At 25.8% G+C, this 2,500-nt stretch overlaps 1 protein-coding gene across 1 annotated transcript in view; it reads left to right on the top strand.

Moving 5' to 3' along the window:
- The window catches only part of LOC113828311 (neuroligin-2-like), a 26,852-nt gene that overhangs the window by 14,138 nt on the left and 10,214 nt on the right, over positions 1-2,500 (top strand). The window contains exon 5 of the mRNA XM_070130544.1: positions 614-768. Coding sequence (XP_069986645.1) covers positions 614-768 — 155 coding nt within the window. The remainder of the gene's footprint in view (positions 1-613; positions 769-2,500) is intronic.

The raw sequence follows: 2,500 nt of genomic DNA on the forward strand, positions 1-2,500 counted from the left end.
TAATGATAATAAGGATAATAAAACTATGAATATCATTATTATCATTAATATTATTACTATTTTATTACTACTACTACTACTGATATTGTTGCTATTATGACTTATCATTCATTCGTATTAAAATCCATAATAATTTTCCCGTTACCCTTACTACTGAATTAACATAAACATCGTTACAGCTACGAATATAACGAAAACATATCACAAATCCTTCTATATCATGAGCATTAATTTCTTTCTTGTCATTATTTTTTACCTGATTATACTCAATCTTTTTTCTTCAAAATGATTTATTTTGTTATATCCGTCTTAATCCTTGTTTTTCTATTGTATATCTATATTCTATTTTACTCCTATTTTTTCTATTTACTATGTTACCTGCTTTTCTTTTTTTAGTTTTTTTTGGGGGGTTTTAAATTCAAATAATCTGCATTTTCTTATATTTTGCCTTTTTATTTAAGCTGGCATCCTTCTACATCTTCAACTCGAATATCTAATAATCTTTTCCTTTTTCTCTTCCTAGTTTTTATGCTAATATACTCCTTCATCCTCCTTTCTCATTTCTAATAAGCCTTTTCCCATTGTCTCTCTCTCCCCCTCCAAACCACAACAGAGAGGACCCGAAGTCTCCCTCAACGAGCTCCTGTACGTGTTTGGAACCCCCCTTGGCGCCGGGGGTCCCGTGGCTCCCCCCATCAACTACACCAAGACAGAAGCAGCTCTCAGCGAATCTGTTATCACAACTTGGACTAATTTCATCAAGACTGGGTGAGTAGTAGGGTTTGTTGTGGTAGTGGTTGTGATGCTTTGGTGGTGATGGTGGTTGGGATGGTATTGTCATGTTGATACATTGAGGGGTGTGATGGGATGAGTATGATGTTTTGGTTGATGTGATGATGGGTGTTGTAGTCAAAATGTTAGGGATGTGATGGGTGTGATGTAGTGATGATGGGATGTCACGGGATTGATGATAATACGGATTTTTTACGATGGAGACAAATGATGTGATCTCCTATCATTCACTAATAAATGTTGTAAGGATGAATGTAAATGGCTGATAAGGTTTACGATGATAAGGGTCTCATTGTTGTAATTATAATTGTGATATTGTAAAAGCGATGAGGTAACATGGGTATGAAAGTGATATTTTGGTTTGATGACTATTGTACAGTGAGGATAAAAATATTAATTGATGATAATAATGATAATGAATATGATGATAATGTGGGTGATATTTATGGAAATATAAATCATTTTGTCAATAACAATAATATAGAAAATAAACGATGACAGTGATAATAACAGTAAACATTATTATAGTAATGAAAATAATAATGATAAAATTGATGATGATAATAATAATAATGATAATAATTATAATAATAATAATAAAGCTGTTGTAAGTTTGTTGATGATTATAGAAAAAAATATATAATTATGTTAATAATAATATTATAGAAAATGAATAATAACAACAATAATGATGATATTAATAATAAAAGTAACGATAAAAAATAATCAAAAATAATAATAAAGATAATGATAATAATGATAATGACAAAAATATCGATCATGATATAAAAACAATAATAATCATTAGAATATAATAATGATTTCAAAGAAGACAGTGACAAAAAACAAAAAAAATAATGTTATTAACAAGAATTATAATAATAATATTAACAGTAATGATAATAATATTAACAATAATGATAATAATATTAACAATAATGATAATGATATTAACAATAAAGATAATAATATTACCAATAATGATAATGCTTGTGATTGGGATGATGATACTCGTAATGATGATGATTATAATGATTATGCTAATATTAGTAATAATGAAAATAGCAATGCTACTAATAACAATAACAATAGTGATAAAAGTAACAATAATGATGATGAAAAAAAGCAATAGTGATAATAATGACAGAAAATGATAAAAATTATAAAAGAATAATGATATCAATATGAAATGAAAACAAAGTTTATAATATTTAAGTTAATAGCAGTAAAGATAACGATTATGATAACGATATTTATGAGGGTAGTGATGCTTATACTAGTAGTGATATTAGATATAATAACAATATTGATTGTAATGACAATAATGATAATGATAATAATATTAGTAATAGAAATTATAATGATGATGATAACAATAATAATGATAATTATAATATCATAAAAATGATAATAATAGCAATAATAATGGCAATTGATAGTAATAGCAATAATAATAAAAATAATAGTAACAGTAATGATGATAGTATCATTATGATATTATCATGTTTACAATATTTATCATAAAGATTATTAAAATAATAACTATTAACAATGACAATATATATATATATATATATATATATATATATATATATATATATATATATATATATATATATATATATATACACACACACACACACACACACACACACACACACACACACACACACACACACACACACATACATACATACATATATATATA

The sequence above is a fragment of the Penaeus vannamei genome, chromosome 15 (assembly GCF_042767895.1).
Source record: "Penaeus vannamei isolate JL-2024 chromosome 15, ASM4276789v1, whole genome shotgun sequence".
Classification (NCBI taxonomy): domain Eukaryota; kingdom Metazoa; phylum Arthropoda; class Malacostraca; order Decapoda; family Penaeidae; genus Penaeus; species Penaeus vannamei.